This window comes from Dendropsophus ebraccatus, chromosome 15 (genome assembly GCF_027789765.1).
Source record: "Dendropsophus ebraccatus isolate aDenEbr1 chromosome 15, aDenEbr1.pat, whole genome shotgun sequence".
Classification (NCBI taxonomy): Eukaryota; Metazoa; Chordata; class Amphibia; order Anura; family Hylidae; genus Dendropsophus; species Dendropsophus ebraccatus.
Genome location: NC_091468.1, coordinates 34,325,518 through 34,345,578, shown reverse-complemented (window position 1 = coordinate 34,345,578; position 20,061 = coordinate 34,325,518). Strand labels below are relative to the sequence as shown.

Genomic DNA, 20,061 nt, shown 5'->3' with positions numbered 1-20,061 from the left:
CTATGTTATATCCATGTTTTTCAGGCAGTCCTGAGGCTTCATCCATCTTCTCCAGGCAGCGGGAGTCATCACACGATCTCTCGTCCTGTTGTGTAACATATGTCGCTGTGTACTTCTAACCTTATGTAGTGCTGCGGCTCCTACATTTTTAGCACCACTGGAGGGTTAAAAAGGTACTCTGGCAAAAATCTTTTTCTTTCAAATCAACTAGTTTTATATAGTTATATAGATTTGTATTTTACTTCTATTTAAAAAATCTCAAGTTTTCCCATACTTATAAGCTGCTGTATGTCCCGCAGGAAGTGGTGTATTCTTTCAAGTCTGACACGGTGCTCTCTGCTGCCACCTCTGTCCGAGACAGGAACCGTCCAGAGCAGAAGTTTTCTGTGGGAATTTGCTACTGCTCTGGACAGTTCCTGTCTTGGACAGAGGTGGCAGTAGAGAGCACTGTGGCAGGCTTAAAAAAAAGAAAACAACATTTCATGCAGGACATACAGCAGCTGATAATTATGGGGAAACTAAATAGAAGTAAATTACAAATCTATATAACTTTCTGAAACCAGTTGATTTTAAAGATTTTTTTTTTGCTGGACAACCCCTTTAAGCTCCTCTGATTGTAATTTGGATCTATAAGGCATAGGAGAATATATTTTATATAAACACACAGTCTTTTACTGTCTCTCGTTGCCTTGTCTCTGCTACTTAGTATAACCCTAGTCTCTGTTTCTAGCAGCTTCCATAATTTGATTAGGAGAAACGAAACTGAAGTCAGGGAGCAGATGACACATAGGGCTGGCTTCATTATACCCCGCCCAATAGGCAGACGTCACCATTAGAATTAACTCCTTAAGTACCAAATGCTGTACTTATAACGCTGACTCACTATTACATACTGGCAAGGAAAGAGTCAAATGGGATATGTCCTCCCTATTTTTCTCATGTAAAATCTCCGTCTCCAGAACATATGTGTGTAGAGTGTCTGAGGACAACGCAGGAGACAGGTAAGATTCTACCAGGGCTTGTAAGGATTGTCCTTTTTCTTTATTAAGGTCCATTCACACATACAGGATCAGATGCAGATTTCATGTCACAGATTTGATGCTGCAGATATTAATGTAACTGACTGAACACTGCGTAATCTCTGCTGCAGACCCTGTACGTGTGAACAACACACATGTCAAAAGCAATGGAATCTGTGGATGCATATTTGATAAAATTGTATTGTTTTTTTAATGAAAACAAATTATTTTTATGACCCAAGTACTGACAACTGATTGTCAGCAATATAGTCCCACTACATGGATTGTGATGAGCTCTGCTGCCTGTCCTCTTATATATGTTCGCACAGCAGTGTTACATGGCTAATAGTGATGACATAGGCGTGTGGTTTCCCATGCATTCACTGTAATGTGGGAACATGGCCTAATGGTGTGTTTACATAGAGAGATTTGAATGGAATGGATTTGAAAAGAGGAGAAATTTCAGTCTTTCCTTTATGAACTGTTCTCTGTTTATAGTCTGTTCCTGGCTTTGGCTTCAAAAATCTGTCAGATAAATCTGTGTAAACGCACCCATGGGCTATGTTCACACTACGTATATGTCCGGACGTAGTTCATACGCGGCCGGACATGTGCGGCTGAAACTACGGCCGTGTGAAAAATAGACATGCAGGCGAATTGCAAACATGCGGGTGAACCGCGAACATACGCCCGTAGTATAATTATGCTTCCTAGCTTGTTTCGAAGCCATCTGAGGCAGATCATTTACTTGGAAATCTTCGCCCAGCCCAGTAAACCACACAGAACCTTTTAATATAAAAATCAAGTTCGATTTGGCTGAAAAAAGTTTTCCGTACGGGGCAGCATTGAAATCCACAGCCGTGAGTTGGAACATTTCCGTCCGCAAACAATGGTCTTGTTCATTTTTCACGGCGCCAAATACGATCCGGCCGTAGGCTCATACGTAGTGTGCATTGTGCGGCCGTATATCGTATACTTTCAAGCGTACGCATCAATCTCAAAACTACGGGCGTATATTCGCGGTTTGCACTATGGATGGACATATACGTAGTGTGAATATAGCCTTATGGTGCGTTTACACAGGAAGATTTATCTGTCAGATTTTTTAAGCCAAAGCCAGGAACAGACCATAAAGAGCGAACAGGTCATAAAGGAAAGACTGAGATTTCTCTTCTTTTTAAATCCATTCCTGTCTTTGGCTTCCAAAATCTGTAAAATAAATCTGCCTGTGTAAACGCACCATTATGGTGCGTTTACAGAGAGATTGATCTGACAGATTTCGGAAGCCAAAGCCAGGAATGGATTCGGAAAGAGGAGATATCTCAATCTTTCCTTCATGACCTGTTCCCTGTTTATAGTCCATTCCTGGCTTTGGCTTTAAAAATCAGTCAGATAAATCTCTTTGTGTAAACGCACCATAATATTAGGGTGCGTTTACACAGAAAGGGCCCTTGCACACTGAGCAATTCTCGAGGAATTGTAGCTGAAAAATTTCTGCTTGAAAATCCTCGCCTATTCTCTGGCGGAATTCGAGCGGAATTTGAGCGGAATTCGAGCGGAATCCGCGCGGAAATCAAGCGGAATGCAAGCGGAATTACCAGCAGAATTCAAACCCCATTGACTTCTATAGGATTCCTCTAGCGGAATCCGCCCAAAGAATTGACATGTACATTCTTTGGGCGGAATGCGGATTCTGCGCAGAATTCCGGACGGAAATTTACTCTTTGTGCACGGGCAGTCGGAATCCCATTGTTCTCTATGGAAAGAGCAATGTTGCATTTACACGGGCGGAATTCCACGCGGATTCCGCCCGCTTTTTATGGCGGAATTCGGGCAGAATTCCGCTAGAATTGCTCAGTGTGCACATACCCAAAGATTTATCTGACAGATTTTGGAAGCCAAAGCCAGGAATGGATTTAAAAAGAAGATAGATCCCAGTCTTTCCTTTATGACCTGATCCCTGTTTATAGTCTGCTCCTGGTTTTGGCTTCAAAGATCTGTCAGATAAATCTGTCAGTGTAAATGCACCATTACACCCTGCAATCATTATTCCTGGCAGAGGACGCTGGGCTGCAGGGCAGGAGGATTAGTCACTCCAGGGGTTTTCCCACTATATTAGAGCCACACCTAACACATTTCTCTTCTCCCAATAGGTAGTAGGCCTGCAGTTAGCTATGCCATAAATGTCTGTGATAGCGAGACATCTTTAAAAATAGTTTTCTATCAGTGTATGACTGGTGGGAGCCCAACCTGTGGGCCAATCATACTGTTGTCCCTTGCCTTTAATATAGGTACATAAGGAAAAGCATGTCCTATAAAAAAAAACATAAGAAATGGGTATTACTGGTAATTTTGTGGTCTTGGGTCTAAAATAAGTTTGTGGTCTGGTCTGAGGTCTTAATTAATTTTGGGGCCTGGTAGGATGTGTTCCGAGGTCTGTATTTATTTCGGAGTTTGTCTGGGATCTGAATCAGTGGATAATGTGTGTGGTACCACAGTATTTTTTCTACCCGCTTGGCATAGGTTTTATTACTTGCCATAATTCATCAGAGCAGAGGGGCAGCCAGTCATCAGAGCCTGACTAGGAGAAGAGCAGGAGAGAAGGAGACACCCTGCTAATAGTACACAAGCCATCAGGTAACTACTACCCAGCTGGACATTGGTCACGTACCTAGAATTCCAGCTACTGCTTTTTAATGTTGCTGTTTATCCATTGTTTTTTTAATTTCAGCTTTTTCATTTGGCCACCAAAGCAATGGGAGAGGGGAACTGGAAAGGACAGCTGATGGAGTTCTGTATAAAAAACGGCAGGTCAATACCTAAATTTGAAATTCCTCAACAAATGGGACCACCACATGACCCTGTGTAAGATTGTATTTTGATTCACTTCCATGTACTTAATTTGAATCTTGTGGACCCCAGTGCAAAATCTAATTTAGGGCCCCCTATCTACTAAGTGCCATTTATATAACTGATGTTGTCTTGTGTAGTGAAGGGCCTTTGGGGTCCCTGAGGCTCCAGGACCTAGCTACAACTGCAGCACCCCTCAGGCAATGTAACGGCAAGGAACAATACCCAGCAAAACGTTCTGTATTTATTTTATGACTGCCGTACATAAGCTTCTGATACTGTGTTTCCCTGAAATAAGACAGTACCTTATAATAGTTTTTACCTAAAAGCAGGCACTATGTCTTATTTTCGGGGTATGACTTACTTCTCTCCCCCAGCCGGGGGGCTAGAAATAAGACATACCCCGACCCCCCCCCCCCCCCCCGAACCTTCCTGGAATACTCGCAGCCTTGCAGGACGGGTGACAGTGTGCAGTGGGATGTGCTGATGGGATGGGCGGCGGCGTGCGTTGGGACGTGTAGAGGACATGGGGGCCATGGACCAAGATGGCAGTAAAGCTCCACAAGGGGATTTAGTGAGTCCTGGGTGGCGGCGGGTGGCCTTACTTTCAGGATGCGCCTTACTTTTGGGAGGTGCCCTAGTTTAGGGTAGGGGGTGCCTTATTTTCGGGGGGAGGGGTGCATTACTTTAGGCTAGAGGGTAGGGTAGTCAGGATATCTTATTTTAGGAGGAAACACGGTAGTGATAGTGACATCATTTTATGAAGTACCTTGTATTTATGACCATCATGCTGCTACCCGTTTTGGGTTTTGTCCCATGATTAAATGGTAGGTGACACAAAAATATTTTCAATAGGAAAAATTTAAAAGCTGCTAGTGAGTTTAGATATTTCTATTACATACTTGTGATGCCCCTTGTGTTCTTATGATTAATATTTAGAACAACCTATTATGTCCAGTGATGGTGCTGACTGGATTAAAAAAAAAAGTAATTGTAATTGACTTTTTAATTTACCTTTTTCTATTTTGTGCTAAGAAATTTATTCTTAGTGTCCATTTACACAGAAAGATTATCTGACAGATTATTTGCCAAAGATTTGAAGCCAAAGCCAGAAACAGGCTATAAACAGAGATCAGGTCATAAAGGAAAACCTGAGATTTTTCCTCTTTTCAAATCCATTCCTTGCTTTGGCTTCAAATCTTTTGCAGATAATCTGTCAGATAATCTTTCTGTGTAAACGGACCCCGAAAGAGGTTGATCAGCGGGGCACCCCCACCTATCAGCTGTTTGGAGTCTACACTACACTGGGTGGGGCTGAAAGCACTTGGTTCCATACTGAGGATGGCAACAGCGCTGCAGCCTCTGCTGTTATTGAGGTGAATTGGAGCTGTGGCTACAATGCCTCTGCCACACTGTATGGAGCCAAGGGTTTCCAGTAGTTTTCAGGCTAGTGCAGGCCCTAATCAGCTGACTGGTGGGAGTGAAGGGTGTCGGCACCATGCTGGTCAAATATTCATAGCTACTTAAACATATTTTGTAACTTTTTTTTTCTCAAGATTTGTTTGCCGAATTTCTATTGATGATAAGCTGGTCGCAGAAGCCAAAGACAAAACGAAGAAATCCGCAGAGCACAAGGCTGCCAAACTGGCTTTGCAAGCTCTTGGAACGCAAGACATTACAGTGAGTTTTAAGTATTCTTTCTTTTAGTCACGTTAAATATCATTCCGTATAAAGTCCATATACATGCAGACAATAAGACAATACATTGTAGAAGTGCAAATGGACAGAACATACAAACAAAAAGAACATCTTAAATGTTACTGTTTTTATGAGTCACCTTTGGACAATCTTGGGGCTTGTTTTGTTGACCTGTCCCAATAATTGTACCCTGTGATCTTGCCAGTATCCTTCCTACATTTGAATTATTTTTGCATCTTATCTAGACTGATTGTATAGTTCTGTTGAGGAACAGTAGGAGCAATGAAAAAAAAAAGTTATTGAACCCTAACCGAGATAATAAACAGTGCAGTAGATGTAAACCACATAGGTGGGTAATTTACACAATTCCCATTGCTTCCATTGACTTTACTGAGTATTGCATAATCAGAGACTGCTAAGCTGTGTCCATAACTCTCATTACAGTCATTGGGAGTTACACAAATTACATTTAAAAAACTCACACAGATATCCAACAACCTCAGGCAGCCGCAAGAAGGCTGAAGTGGATCAGTAACCCTTGATATTCCAGATAGGAATTCCACATTCAGGCTATGTTCACATTACGTGAACATCCGTCCGTTCCGTAACCCCGGCCGGGTCACGGAGCGTCCGGTCCCAGCCCGGATCATCACAAGTACCGTCCGGATGATCTATCCGCCCGGGAAGCTCTGATGTGGGCGCATCAGCGCGCCCGCATCAGAGCTTCCCATAGCACACAATAAAGCAAGCGTCCGGAGCCGCTCGCTTCACTGTGTGAACAGACAGGTTCCTCTGTGGCCGGAACTCACTGAGTTCTGGCTGCAAATAATGGACCTGTCAGTTTTTTGCGGCGCCTCATGGGATCCGGCCGGAACGTATACGATGTGTGCACGCTCCGCCCGGATCCCATTGAAACTGAGGCTGTGTCCACACCGCAAATCTACGGCCGTGGTTCTGCGGCGAGAACTACAGCCGTAGATTTACGTAGTGTGAACATAGCCCTAGGCTGCGTTCACACTACGTATATTTCAGGCAGTATTGCAACCAAAACCAGGAGTGGATTAAAAACACAGAAAGGATCTGTTCACAAAATGTTGAAATTGAGTGGATGGCGCCATATAACAGTAAATAACGGCCTTTATTTCAATACAACAGCCGTTGTTCTAAAATAACAGCAAATATTTGCCATTAAATGGCGGCCATCCACTCAATTACAACTTTATGTGAGCAGATCCTTTCTGTGTTTTTAATCCACTCCTGGTTTTGGTTGCAATACTGACTGAAATATACATATACTGACTGAAAGTTTTGACATGTTATCAGACATATCAAAAGTTATTGATCACACTGGGTCTCGCTGCAGTCAGGAGATATAGACACGGAGAAGAAGTGGCAGCAGTCCCATTCACTCCCAGTTCTCTTTAATGACTATTCCTGACTATTATGAGACTAGTAGAGATGAGCGAACCTCGAGCATGCTTGAGTCGATCCGAACCCGAACTTTCGCATTTGATTAGCGGTGGCTGCTGAAGTTGGATAAAGCCCTAAGGCTATGTGGAAATCATGGATATAGTCATTGGCTGTATCTATGTTTTCCAGACAACCTTAGAGCTTTATCCAAGTTCAGCAGCCACCGCTAATCAAATACCGAACGTTCGGGTTCGCTCATCTCTAGAGACTACATGATCAGGATTTTCAGTCTGGCGGGGATTGGATTGGACTCCTGCCACTCTCTCTTTCTATATCTCCTGATCACTGCGGGAAAACTATTTTTCCTATAACTTTATATTTATCTTCTGGCTTAGCTTTTCCTATTCATAAAGACTAAAATTATTGTTTATTTTTTGTGCAATCCTATGACTATTGTGTTTCTTCGGAGTACTGCCATTCTTCGGAGTGGCCTGCTGGGGGAATAGCATATCTACCAGGGATAGAAAAAGACTCAACAAGCTGATTAGAAGGGCCAGCTCTCTCCTGGGGAGCCCCTCAATCCAGTGCAGGTGGTGGGTGACAGAAGCATATTGTCCATAGTGGGCTTCATGCTGGAAAATAACTCTTATCCAATGCACGAGGCCGTGATAGCACTGGGCAGTGCTGTCAGTGACCGACTGCTTCACCCAAAGTGTGAGAAAGAGCGCTATCGGAAGTCTTTCCTACCCGCTGCGTAGATCATTTCATACAGAGAACTAAAATATTTTAACCCTTTGAGGACCAGGCCCAAAATGACCCAGTGGACCGCGCAAATTTTGATCTTAGTGTTTCCGTTTTTCCCTCCTCCCCTTCTAAGAGCTCTAGCACTCTCAGTTTTCTATCTACAAGCCATGTAAGTGCTTGTTTTTTACAGGAATAGTTGTACTTTGTAATGGCGTCATTCATTTTACCATAACATGTATGAGGGAATTCCAAATATATTATTTATGAAGATATAAATTGGTGAAATCGCAAATAAGAATGCAATATGGTAACGTTTGGGGGGTTCCTGTGTCTACGTAATGCACTATATGGTAACAGCGACATGACACTATTATTCTATAGGTCCGTCCGAACACAACCATATGCAGGTTACACAGATTCTCTAATGTTATATATTTTTTTTTTTATGAAATCCGTTTTTTTGCCAATTAAATATTAATAAAATGGGCCTATTGTGACGCTTATAACGGTTTTATTTTTTCACCTACGGGGCTGTATGGGGTGTCATTTTTTCCGCCATGATCTCTAGTTTTTATTAATACCATATTTGTGAAGCTCGGACGTTTTGATCACTTTTTATTAATTTTTTTTAATATATAATGTAACATTAAATCGGTAATCTGCGCACTTTTTCCCCTCTTTTCGTGTACGCCGTTTACCGGTCGCAATGACGCTTGTTATATTTTAATAGATCGGACAATTACGCACGCTACGGTATATTATATGTTTATCTATTTATTCATTTTTATATGTTTTATTTATATAATGGGAAAGGGGGGTGATTTAGACTTTTATTGGGGGAGGGGTTTTGGGGTTGTGTGTTGGTGTTTTGAACTTTTTTTTTTTTACACATTTGAAGTCCCTTTGGGGGACTTCTACATTCACTAGTTTGATTTTTACACTGATGAATGCTATGCCATAGGCCTAGCATTGATCAGTGTTATCGGCGCTCTGCTCATTGAGCCTGCCTGTGCAGGCTCAGTGCAGCAGAGCGCCGATCGGACCGCATGGAGGCAGGTAAGAGACCTCCAGCAGTCCGTTTTACCGATCGGGACCCCCGCAGTCACACTGCGGGGGTCCCGATCGGTAAGTGACAGGGGACTCCCCCTGTCACTTACACTTAAACGATGCGGTCGCGCCGCGATCGCGGCGTTTAAGGGGTTAATGACACGCGGCAGCGCGATCGCTGCAGCGTGTCATTGCCGGTGAGGTCCCGGCTGCTCACTGCAGCCGGCCCCCACCTCCTATGAAGCGCGCTCCGCTCCGGAGCGCGCTTCATAGCGGGAATAACACCCATGACGTAAGGTTACGTCATGGGTCGTCTGGGGACAGACTTCCATGACGTAACCCTACGTCCAGGGTCGTCTAGGGGTTAAAGTGTAACTGTCATGTTTTTTTTTATGTTCAATCTGTTTTTATTAAAGGGTTCACAGATAGCGAATATGGAACATTCCAACATATAATGTAGAGAATACAAGACAATAACAAAAAGGACAACCATGGTAATCCATCAGGAAACTGCAGCTTAAACCGACCACCGGTTTCGTCCACACATTAGCTGTCTCATAAACCATTGAACCCACATTTTTCGTATAAATATAGAACATCCACAAGACGAATATATTCTCTCAACTGACAGTATGACATATAATGACGTTCAACTTACACTCGAACACATTTGTAGACCGAGAAAAAGGAAGAGTAGAAAAGACAGACCAGACAACACACACTAGGTGGGGGAGGGAAATCAGGGAAGAGAGGGGAAGAAAAGCACAACAGCTCTGCTCAATGATCCTGACCACCAACACAATGTAGGAAACTCTCTGAGTCCATGAACGTCCGCCACGGCAACCATATTAGTTCAAACTTGTCCGACCGGTCATGCGCCTCAGCCACTATTTCCTCCATACGACCAATATCTCTCAGTTCTGCTGCCCATTCGGCTAGAGAAGGAATTACTGGAGTTTTCCAATGTCTAGGGATCACCATACGTGCAGCTGTCAACATGTGTCTCAGAATCCCTTTCTTGATCTGACTAAGAGAACCCGGGAGCAACGATAGGAGGGTGACTTGTGGGGAGTTAGTAATTCTTTTGCTCGAGTAAATCTCATACACCCTCAAGACTTTCCCCCAGAATTCCCGAATGGCTGGGCATTCCCACCAGATATGAAGCATGGACCCAACCGCGGCTTCGCACCGCCAACATAAGTCAGACGCCGAGGCGTACATTTGACGAAGACGTTCGGGACAAAAATACCAACGAGCTAAGATTTTATAATTTTTCTCTTTAGCCTTTGATGCCAAGGATAAACCATGGGTCAAAGTGCAAATTTTTAGTTTCGAGCCCTCATCAAATGTAATCCCCAGGTCCTCCTCCCATTTCGTGAAGAACAGTGGTGGATCACTATTGCATTTGTGCAGTAGGAGCTGATATAACACTGATATAGCATGTGGAACACCAGTGTTCAGCAAAAATAATTCATCAAACTCGGTGAGTTCCGGAGAATAAGATGCTTCAGTAAATAAACATCTGAAGAACGATTGCACCTGTTCCAACTCCAACCAGGAAAGGTTAACTCCAGGACACCCAGCCCCCAAGGAAGCCAGCCCAGGTATAGAACCATTTACCACCACGTCTCTAAGACGGGGCATTGCCTCAGAGGACCAGATTAAAAATCTGGACACCGAGAAGCCAGGGGCGAATGCCGGATTGCGGAGGAGCGGAGTCATCGGGCCTGGTCTGAGAGAGATGCGATGTTTGGAAACCCAGTGATCCCAAACATGGAGGGTATGAGACACTAATAAAGGCCATTCTGACATAGCGGGCAATCCATCTCTGGAGGACAACCAGGGGGCCAGTCTAAGATCAATCGGAGCCAAAGCCTGCTCTAGTTTGACCCACCGTTTAATTGTGTCACTCCTAGACCAATCTAACACTCTTACCAGAGTTGCAGCCGCATGATAAATCTTTAGGTCAGGTAAGCCAGTCCCACCTCTGTTCCTGTGTTTAGTGAGCGTGGTAAATCTGATCCGCGGCCGACAAGAGTTCCACACAAATTTGGATATAGCACGCTGCAGAGATCTAAAAAAACTGGGAGACACACTAATTGGGACCGTCTGGAATAGGTAAAGAAGTTTTGGCAATATATCCATTTTTATAACATGCATACGCCCAAACCACGAGGTCGGTTTATGCATATAGTTTTGCAGTTCAGACAAGATACGCTGTTGCATGGGCAAATAATTTAACGCATAAAGGCGGTGTAGCACGGACGGGACCTGAATACCCAGATAGGTAATACTTTCTGACTGCCATCGGAATGTGAAAGCATGCTGCAATGCGGCAACGTCCACCGTTGGCAACGAGACATTCAACACTTCCGATTTGGACATGTTCACTTTAAAATTACTCAGTGATCCAAATCTATCAAATTCTTTCAAAACCGATGGCAGTGAGACGAATGGGGAAGAGATATAGAGCAATAAGTCATCCGCATATAAAGCTAACTTGTGTTGATCCCTACCCACCCTGAGTCCCACCACATCCGGATTCTTCCTTAATGCTATGGCCAGGTGTTCCATGGTGAGGATATATAATAGGGGAGACAGGGGACAGCCCTGACGAGTCCCATTGTGGATGGAAAAGGAGTCAGAAAGAATCCCATTTACTCTCACTCGCGCAGATGGAAGCGAATAAAGCGCCATGACTCTATCAATAAAGCCAGAGCCCAGCCCAACCTGCAGCAGAGAGGCTCTGAGGAACCCCCAATGTACCCTATCAAAAGCCTTTTCAGCATCAACCGACACTAGGCACACTGGAAGCCCCTCACGCCCCGCATAGGAAATTAAACCAATGGTGCGCAGGGTATTGTCCCTCGCCTCTCTGCCCTGCACAAACCCGACCTGATCCCCATGAATGAGTGCAGGTATGAGACTACCCAACCGGGTTGCTAAGACCTTTGAATAGATTTTCAGGTCACAATTAATAAGTGATATGGGACGATAATTCCCACAAAATTTGGGATCTTTATTGGGCTTGGGCAAGACCACTATGTGAGCCTCTAAGGCCTGTTTCGGGAAGGGACAAGTGGGAGACACCGCATTGAAACACCTGGTCATAAAAGGCAGAAGAAGAGGTTTAAATGCTTTATAAAATGCCACCGTGAAGCCGTCAGGGCCAGGACTTTTACCCCCTTTCAGAGATTGAATGATTGCATCTACTTCAATCTCCGTGAAATCGGAGTCCATTGTTTCTACGCATTCAGGATCCACCCGGGGCAGAGCAGTATCATTCATGTATTCCAACAGTTTAGCATCCCAAGCAGGCAAAGGTAAATCCTCATACCGACCTTTAATGCTGTAAAGAGAGGAAAAGAAAGACTGAAATTGATCTGCAATCTGCCTAGGGTGGAACACCTTCCCCTGCTCAGACGACTGAATAGAGGGGATGTAAGTGGAAGTTGATTTCGGGTGAAGCAAGCGCGCTAGCGCACGACCACTCTTGTTAGCATGCTCGTATTGGAAACTACGCAACCTCTCCTTCTGCCATAGTGTTTTACGCAACAACAAGTCACGCAGTTTTTCCTTAGCAGTTGTAAGCGCCAGCAAGTTCTCCTCTGATCCCACCCGTTTGTGCAAAGCTGACAGCTCCTCAATTCGCACTAACAACTTTTGGATTTGAGACCCATAATCACGCTTCAGCCTGGCCCCTTGCTTAATGAGTTCCCCCCTAACAACACATTTCAAAGCTTCCCACTGGAACGGCAATGGTGTGGGATCATGACCATGAGAATCCAGAAACTGTGTAATTGTTCGTTCTATAGCAGCTTTACAGGCCACGTCTTTCAGCAACGACTCATTGAGCCGCCACGTCCACTCCTTCGGGACCAGCCCAGGAAGGGCCAACGTGAGGAAAATGGGGGAATGATCCGACCAGATCGCCGTTCCAATAGTCGCTGAAGGATGAAACAGTAGAGCCGAATGTGGGATAAAAAACATGTCTAATCGACCATACGAGTTATGGGCAGCCGAGAAATGGGTGAAATCCTTATCTCTAGGATGCAATAACCGCCACACATCAACCAATCTATAAGACTGCAGGGCTGACTGAATCTTGGCCACAGAAGATCTAGCCACTGAGGACCGACCCTTGGAAGTATCCATGGAGGGATCAAGAACCACATTAAAGTCGCCCCCTAACACAAACGTTCCCTCTATGAAGGAGTCCACCCTCTTACAGATGTCCAGAAATGCTTTATCCTGGTTGGAGTTAGGCAGATAAACATTCCCAATTGTGTAAGTCTTTCCCAGAATATCCAATTTGAGAAAGATGAACCTACCATTGGGGCAGATCAGAGAATCCAAGAGCACATGTTGAAGCGACCTATGAAGAGCAATAGACACCCCCTTACATTTTGCTTCAGGGGTAGAACTGTGCAGCCATACATTGTAGTGTCTAGTGCGCATGCCCGGGACGTGACCCGTTTTAAAGTGCGTTTCCTGCAACAGTAAAATCTGTACCTTTTGTTTGTGCATTGCATAGGTGATTTGAGACCTCTTTTCAGGAACGTTGAAGCCACGGACGTTCATGGAAGCCAGCTTTATGGAAGGGGCAGACATCCTGAGGAAAACCTAAAGGGAAGAGCAAGCAGAGCAAGCCACAACCAAAAGACCAAGGAGGGAGGGGGAGAGGGAGAGGAGGGAAGGGAGAAACAAGTGGGGAACAGAAACGACAAACAAAGACAAAGAAGATAGAACAAGGACAAATAGAAAGGCCGCACAAATGCGAGCCTTCGACTGCACGCGACTAATACGTGCAGTGAAAATACCCAAAAGGGAAAAACAAAAGACGCTCACGCGTCACCCTAAGGAGGGAGTAACTGGCAATAGAGGGAGCAGGAGACCAGGACGGGACACACCCCATATGTGCAAAAACATGAGCAACCATTCTCACCCCACTCTGCAATAACCAAACATACACGCAGGCAGTGGCTGGAATATATAACAGGAGCCCGCAACCCCGAACAGACATACAAACTTCCCACACAACAGTATGGCTAACGTATGGTAACAGTGTGATGTACATTGAACTACTAAGCAATATAGGGCAAAGGCCCATCCCATCAGAACACTAATCACTTCTCAAAGTCCTGGATCATCAATCATGCACAGTTTGCAACGTAGCAGGAAGAGGAGGCAGATAACCCCAATCAGGTAGAGAAATCTCAGGCAGGTTTAATGCAGACAGGAAGGCCGGCAAATCCTCGGGTTCACGCAGTTCCAGGCGTCTGCCATTACGTCGTACAATCAAATGGAACGGGAACCCCCATGCGTAAGGAATATCTCTCTCTCTCAAAGCTTCCAGTAAAGGACGCAGGGAGCGCCGCTGAGCCAAAGTAGCCCTGGATAAGTCTTGTAGAAATATGAGACGATGCCCATCACAGTCTACACAGTCGAGGTTCCTAGCCGCACGCATTAACTCCTCCTTAAATCTGTAATGGTGGAGGCGACAAATAATGTCTCTTGGTCTGGAAGTATCAGGGTTCATGGGGCCCAAGGCCCTGTGAGCACGATCCATTTCAAAGTCCTCTCCTATAGGCCTGTCTAGCAATGCACTAAAGCACTTCTGCAGTGTAGGGATTAGATCTGCTGCTTTATAGGTCTCAGGCAACCCTCTGATTCTCACATTGTTCCGCCGGTTCCTATTTTCTAAATCATCCTGGAACCTGTACAACTGTTTAATATGGAGCTCCTGAGTGGCCACAGTAGCTTGTAAATCCTCAACAGTGCCGCATAGCGCCATGTGGTCTGTGCTTAGATCCTGCACTTTGGCATCAATAATAGCAAAGTCTGCTCTCAAAACCCCCACTTCTCTTTTATATGAGTTTTCCAGCCTCTCCATAAACAGCTCCATTTCAGCTTTTGTGGGAAGAGATTTAACGTGATCTTCCCAGCTCCACTGAACAGCAGCCGCAGGTGCAGTGCCTGAGCAGCTCATAATCTCTTGTGGGGCAGCCGCCTGAGCAACAAATGGCGGCGCCAAAGGGGAGAGGGGAGCCAGCAAAGATGGCGGCGGTACGGGCGCGCGCTCTTTTCCTTGAGCGGGAGGCACACGTGGGGCCGCCTCCGGAGAGTGTGCGGAGGGGCTGCCCGACTGACCTGAGGTACTGGAGGGAGATGGAGAAGCGGATGCCGCCGGTCCGGGAGAGCGCTGGGTGCCAGAGGCGCTGCGGTCTGCTGCTCGAGGAGAGCCTGCAGCCATCTGCAGTTCAGGCTGCTTGTGCGTGCGGCGCGCCGTTTCCCCCGTCAGGAACCGGTCCATGGGGTTCGGGGCCGCAGAAGACCGGGTGCGCTGCGTTCTTGAGGTGCCCCCCTTCTTTCCCTGCTGCATCGGGGCGCTGAGGGGTGAGCGGTGCTGCTTAAATGCTGGATACTGTGTGTCCCGTCACCGGAGCTCTCCTGCTGCACGTCTTCACCCTACCATTGCCAGGCCACGCCCCGTCATGTTTTTTTTTATTGCAGAAATCAGTAGTATAAGCGATTTTAAGAAACTCTGTAATAGGTTTCATCAGCCAAAAAAGCCTCCTTCTGTACTCAAGAAGCAATCTCCCAGCCTCCCCCCCTGACTTCTTATCTGTGCATTATCAGGCAAACACGTCTTCATTACAGAGAAGCCAGTGACGGGCTCTGCTCTCTCCATTGTAAGCCTATGAAGGGGGAGGGGCTGAGGGAGATGAGGGAGCAGGAAGAGGTGACATGAAGGTCAGCTATTTGTAGACTCTCTGGGCACCTAAACCGCAGGATTCTGGGGTCAGAAAGGTCAGTGCTTATCTATGAACTTACTTAGAGAAGATTGCAGGGTGTTGTGCTCTGCAGGACTGCTCCGTGCTCAGTCACTCCTAACAGCCCCTCCCCTCTTCATAGCCACATAATGGAGACAGAAATCCTGCTTCATTTGATGTGAGGGGGGAGGCTGGGAGATTGCTTTTTCAGTACAGAAGGAAACTTTTTTAGTACATAAAACCTATTACAGAGTTTCTTAAAATCGCTTGAACTGTTGATATTTAATGTTTTCAGAAAAATGGCCCTGAAATGACAGTTACGCTTTAAGCTTGTGATATGCTTTCTACCTTTTTTCTCTGTATCTACTGTATCTCTGTAATGCTTTTATATCTCTTTGTATTATATGTGCTGCTATATCTTGTTTTTTTCTGGTGTAGCTCCAAAGAAATTATATAGGACTACTTAACGAATTCACCCAGAAGCACAAAAAGCCTTACACCTTTATGCCAGTGTCTTGTGTAGGACCTGACCATAACCGTGAGTAAGTACTTTATTTTGTTTGAGAATAACTATTCCCACCAGTGGACACTTTTTATATTTGTGCTAAAGTATTGCTAGTCCATTTTATCTAGAAAAAAACCCCCAGCAATTTTACAGAACTAATGTACAATATAAGCGATGGTAACCCCTTTCATTGTTATGATCTTATGCCAGAGTTCCTTATGCCAGAGTAGGCTTTGTTCACACTATGTAAAAACAACGGCCTGTTATGAAATACAGTGTGAACATAGCCTTAAGGTAGATCAGCAATATTTTATTGTTCAGGGTGGATCTATGTTGCTCACTAAGCCTATGTTCCCACACAGTATTTTTGCTCAGTATTCTGCTTAGTATTTTTTAACCATATCCAGGAGTGGATTAAAAAGACAGAAACGTTATGTTCACATACTGTTAAAATTAAGTGGATGGCGGTTATTTAATGACAAATAATTACAGTTATTTTAAAACAACGGACCGACATCACGGACAGAGATGTCAGCAGAGAGCATTGTGTCAGACTGAAAAGAAAACAACATTTCCTTCAGGACATACAGCAGCTGATAAGTACTGGAAGACTGGAGATTTTTAATTAGAGGTGTAAATCTATATAACTTTCTGAAACCAGTTGATTTGAAAGAAAAAGATTTTTGCTGGATAACCCCTTTAAATAAAGTCTAACTAACTGTACAGAATAATACCTTTTAGATTAGTTGCTTTTGTATAGCTGTTAGAGGATATATATTTCATATAAAAATTAAGCTGTCATCTACTTTATTCATGTCACAACTATAGCCTTATTATAAGTGATTTTCTGTTTGTTTTTTTTGTAGGTTTACCTGGAGAGTCACATGGGATGATAAAGTCTTTCCAATATCAAGTGCAAAAAGAAATAAAAAACAGGCCCAGAAGGAAGCAGCCTATCTTGCTCTACAGGAGATCAGAAAAGAGTTTCCAAATGAGATCCCGGTAGAACATTGTTCCAATTAAACATTGAGATATATATATCCATACCTCCCAACCGTCCCGGATTTCGCGGGACAGTCCCGTTTTTGGGGTTCTGTCCCGCGGTCCCGGAACGGCCCCCCCGTGTCCCGCATTATATATGGCCCCAGCGAAAAAAACTATAAATCAGTTACTCACCTGTCCTCCGGTCCCAGCAGCTCCTCTCCCGGCAGAGCGCGCACTCCCGTCATCCTCCGGGGCGGGCAGCGGGGGACAGAGACACTGACTGTACCGGAAGTGACCTGCAGCCTCCATCATGAATCACTTCCGGCACAGTCAGTGTCTGTATACCCCGCTGCCTGCCCCGGAGGATGACGGGAGTGCGCGCTCTGCCGGGAGAGGAGCTGCTGGGACGGGCGGACAGGTAAGTTACTGATTTATTGTTTTTTCCGCTGGGGCCACACAAATGGGGGCATTGGCTACTATGTGGGGCGCTATATGGAGGATTGGATAATATGTGGGGCACTATATGGGGGATTGGCTACTATGTGGGGCATATATGGGCGATTGGCTACTATGTGGGGCACTATATGGGGGATTGGCTACTATGTGGGGCATATATGGGGGATTGGCTACTATGTGGGGCATATATGGGGGATTGGCTACTATGTGGGGCATATATGGGGGCATTGGCTACTATGTAGGGCATATATGGGGGATTGGCTACTATGTGGGGGGTAGTCTACTATGTGGGGCATATATGGGGGCATTGGCTACTATGTGGGGCATATATGGGGGATTGGCTACTATGTGGGGCACTATATGGGGGCATTGGATACTATGTGGGGGATTGGATTCTATGTGGGGCACTATATGGGGATTGGATACTATGTTTGTCACTATATGGGGGCATTGGATACTATGTGGGGCACTATAATGGTGGATTGGATACTACATAGGGCATTTTTTGCGGGATTGGATACTGTATAGCAGTGATTTTCAAACAGTGTGCCGTGGCACACTAGTGTGCCGCGACACATGGTCGGGTGTGCCGCGGGGAAAGTTCCCCAAACTATGGTGCCTTTGTGAAACAGGAGAAAACAATGGGGGGAGAGAAACCTGGGGATGGGGGAGAAGCAGGGGGGAGAGAAGTTTGGTGGAGAGAAGCACGGGGGAGAGAAGCACGGGGGAGAGAAGCACGGGGGAGAGAAGCACGGGGGAGAGAAGCACAGGGGAGAGAAGCACAGGGGAGAGAAGCACAGGAGAGAAGCACAGGAGAGAAGCAGGGGGGAGAAGTATGGTGGAGAGAAGCACGGGGGAGAGAAGCACAGGAGAGAAGCACGGGGGAGAGAAGCAGGGGGGAGAAGTATGGTGGAAAGGAGCACAGGAGAGAAGCACAGAGGGGAGAAGAAAACAGGCCCAGGTTTCACACTGAGTTAGTATAAATACATTTAGAATCTATATTATTAACTATATGTATAATATGTACTGTTTTAGTGCCATTTTGGTTGGTGGTGTGCCCCGGGATTTTTTAAGTATAAAAAGTGTGCCGCGGCTCAAAAAAGGTTGAAAATCACTGCTGTATAGGGCACTATTCAGTCAGCAGCATGTGGTGACTGTAGGGGAGTGGGTATGGAGGGTTGCTATGGGGGCGTGGCTATGGAGGGTTGCTATGGGGGCGTGGCTATGGAGGGTCGCTATGGGGGCGTGGCTATTGGGACCGCGGTGCACATGTCCCTCTTTGCTCTTTGCAAAAGTTGGGAGGTATGATATAGCATAGAACTATTATCACATATAGTATAGAAATATTATCAGAAACCAGTAATAGTGATTGAGTAGTCCCTAATTATAAGAAGTGTACCTCAAGGTTCAGTGCTTGGAATAGGACTTGCAGAGTGTCAGGCGGGTGCCTTGGCATCTGTCCCACCTAGTGTTCAGCTGTGTCTCTCCCCACCTATCTTTGATAAATGGCCGGAAGCAGGGCCGTTTCTAGCACCGTACAGGCCGGGCCACTGCGCGGGGCGATGACAGCTAGGGGGCGCCCTCCCCCTCCTCACTCAGCAGCAGTGACATTCTGCACACAGGCAGCAGGCTCGGACTTCAGAGCGCCCACACACACAGTACCTGGCTCCTGGGGGCTCCTTTGTGGCCTGTGTACAGGGAAGAGGATAGAGGAGGCAGCAGGGTCTTCCCCACGTTCCCCTGCGGCTCTACTGATCATCCAGCACACAGGCAGCAGCTCCTGTGTGACAGCGTCTCCTCCCCCGACCCGGCCTGCACACAGCTGAAGAGAACGTCTGTGTAAGTGCTGCTGCTGCTGCTGCAGGGGGAGGGGGAGAGGGGGGTCACTGAGAGGGATCAGCAGTGTTGGGGTGTATGTAATTGTGGGGTGGGGGGTGATGGGCAGCTTTATACCCACAGTCTATACTTTCTCATCTTCCTCATCCTTTCCACCTTAGCTCAGGACCCTTTGCAGTATAGGACCTCAGCCTGATGATTTAACCCTTCCTAGACTGCACCCAGCTACAAAAAGTTAAGAGTTCAATGTGAAAGGCATGTGTGATGTCCTATAGTATGTATAGTGTGATGCTAATATTCTATGTATGTGTGATGTCCTATGGTATGTATAGTGTGATGTTATGTATAGTGTGATGTTAATATTCTATGTATGTGTGATGTCCTATGGTATGTATAGTGTGATGTTAATATTCTATGTATGTGTGATGTCCTATGGTATGTATAGTGTGATGTTAATATTCTATGTATGTATGATGTCCATACTGTGTAGTATACTAGTGTGTGTGTGTGTGTATATATATATATGTTAGTACTTTATCTATTGATCTGTCTGTATATATACTAGCTTCACATGTACCAGATTTGCAGCGGATTTCAGGCTGTGAGTTTGGTAGTGTGATTTTCAATAGGGTTACATATCCACAGCAGAATTTACATTCCGCTGTGAATATGTAACTCGGCCCCTTTAACCCCTACTGCCCGCAGCATACATTACCTCGGTCAGTCCCACTCAGCCAAT

General features: G+C 45.5%; 2 protein-coding genes across 2 annotated transcripts in view; one reads left to right on the top strand and one right to left on the bottom strand.

Annotated features, from left to right (window-relative positions):
* LOC138774382 (centromere protein H-like) overlaps positions 1-20,061 on the bottom strand; it is an 89,980-nt gene that overhangs the window by 33,621 nt on the left and 36,298 nt on the right. The gene's annotated exons all lie outside the window — the stretch shown is intronic.
* The window catches only part of LOC138774377 (interferon-induced, double-stranded RNA-activated protein kinase-like), a 46,386-nt gene continuing 27,245 nt past the window's right edge, over positions 921-20,061 (top strand). The window contains exons 1-6 of the mRNA XM_069955171.1: positions 921-1,001; positions 3,543-3,656; positions 3,751-3,884; positions 5,426-5,549; positions 15,980-16,083; positions 16,913-17,048. Of these exons, the coding sequence (XP_069811272.1) occupies positions 3,775-3,884; positions 5,426-5,549; positions 15,980-16,083; positions 16,913-17,048 (474 nt within the window). The 5' untranslated portion in view covers positions 921-1,001; positions 3,543-3,656; positions 3,751-3,774. The remainder of the gene's footprint in view (positions 1,002-3,542; positions 3,657-3,750; positions 3,885-5,425; positions 5,550-15,979; positions 16,084-16,912; positions 17,049-20,061) is intronic.